The sequence below is a fragment of the Acinonyx jubatus genome, chromosome D1 (genome assembly GCF_027475565.1).
Source record: "Acinonyx jubatus isolate Ajub_Pintada_27869175 chromosome D1, VMU_Ajub_asm_v1.0, whole genome shotgun sequence".
Taxonomy (NCBI): domain Eukaryota; kingdom Metazoa; phylum Chordata; class Mammalia; order Carnivora; family Felidae; genus Acinonyx; species Acinonyx jubatus.
This window is the reverse complement of record NC_069390.1, coordinates 53302837-53304356: the sequence shown is the minus strand read 5'-3', so window position 1 is coordinate 53304356 and position 1520 is coordinate 53302837. Positions and strand designations below refer to the sequence as shown.

General features: G+C 47.2%; 1 protein-coding gene across 1 annotated transcript; it reads right to left on the bottom strand.

The window, feature by feature from the left end:
- Positions 1-237: 237 nt before the first annotated feature.
- On the bottom strand, positions 238-1197 carry LOC106966065 (olfactory receptor 51G1). Its single transcript, XM_015062143.2, has one exon. The coding sequence runs from the start codon at positions 1195-1197 to the stop codon at positions 238-240; it is 960 nt and encodes a 319-aa protein (XP_014917629.2).
- Between the last annotated feature and the right edge of the window lie 323 nt (positions 1198-1520).

Sequence of the window (1520 nt, the reverse complement as noted above, 5' to 3'; positions counted from 1 at the left end):
CAATTAGGATGAGGCTGATTGGTGGAGAACTACTTGCTGGAAGATTGATGACATTTTCCAAGAATGCCTATGGGGGTTACTGTTGGCTTTCTGGAGAGTCAGCCGGGGTACCAGCTAGAATCACCAGAAAGTTTCTAGAAGCTGCTTAAGGAGGTAATCTGCTACGGATTCCCTGAAAACCAAAAATATCAATAGGCTTCATGCCCCAAAGCTCCCTCTCTTCATCCTAACCTAATCCTATCGAAAACACTTAAGGGATTTTACAATCTCAAGCTTCTTAGCAATGCGGATACGGATTTGCTTGGTCTTCATACTGTAGACAATGGGGTTCATGAGAGGTGGGACCAGCAGATACACGTAAGACATGAGGAGGTGTACAATACGGGGCAGATGTTCACCAAAGCGGTGCACGAGAGACAAGCCAATCATGGGGATGTAGAAGAGTAGCACAGCACAGATATGAGAGACGCAGGTGTTGAGGGCCTGAAGTCGCTCCTGGCGGGAGGCAATGCTTAGCACAGTGCGGAGGATGAGGGCATAGGAGAGGAAGATGAGCAGTGAATCCACACCAACAGTGCAGGCCACAACAAAGAGCCCATATATGTGATTGACAATGATGCTAGAGCAGGCCAACTTCATGATCTCTAGGTGCAGACAATAGGCATGGGCCAGCACATGGGAGCGGCAGTACTGGAAGCGTTTAAGGAGGAATGGCAGGGGCAGGATGAGCAGGGCACTTCTAAGAATTGAGCTCAGCCCCATCTTGATGATACGTGCAGGTGTCAAGACCATGGAGTAACGCAATGGATTGCAAATGGCCACATAGCGGTCAATGGACATGGACAGTAGAACTGAAGACTCTACCAGTGACAAGGTATGGATGAAGAAGAGCTGAGTGAAGCAGGCGGGGATGGTAATCTCTCTGACATCAAACCAGAAGATGCCCAACACAGTGGGCAGTGTAGATAGGCAAAGGCCCAAGTCTGTCAGGGCCAGCATGGCCAAGAAATAGTACATGGGTTCATGGAGGGTGACATCGGTATGGATGATGTGGAGGATGGTAAGGTTTCCTACAATAACTGTCAAGTAGATGGAGCAGAAGGGAATAGAGATCCAGCCATGGAGAGCTTCCAGACCTTGGAAGCCTGTTAGGAAGAAAGTGGCTTTTTGGAGGCTGCCATTATAAGAGATTGTCATGGCTTTACGGTCTTGGATTCACCAACCTGCAATCTAGAACGGGATTCTTGAAGAGTGACAGAACTGAATTCTCACTCACCTGAGCATCCTAGGACCAGTGAGACAGGAAGTTCTGCAGATGAAATGAGAAAGAAAAGAAAGAATTGAGAGATTTGATCTATAAGGCTTTTCTGTAAGGTCTAGGATGGGGACTTTTACAGGGATTTCTATAGTCTATGAATGCTATATGATTCAGCTGTATGGTGGTATATCTGTCAGTGCTGGACTCTCAGTGGGTTAACGAGGTCACTTCAGATGGCACCTTTTCATATGTTACTCCATGA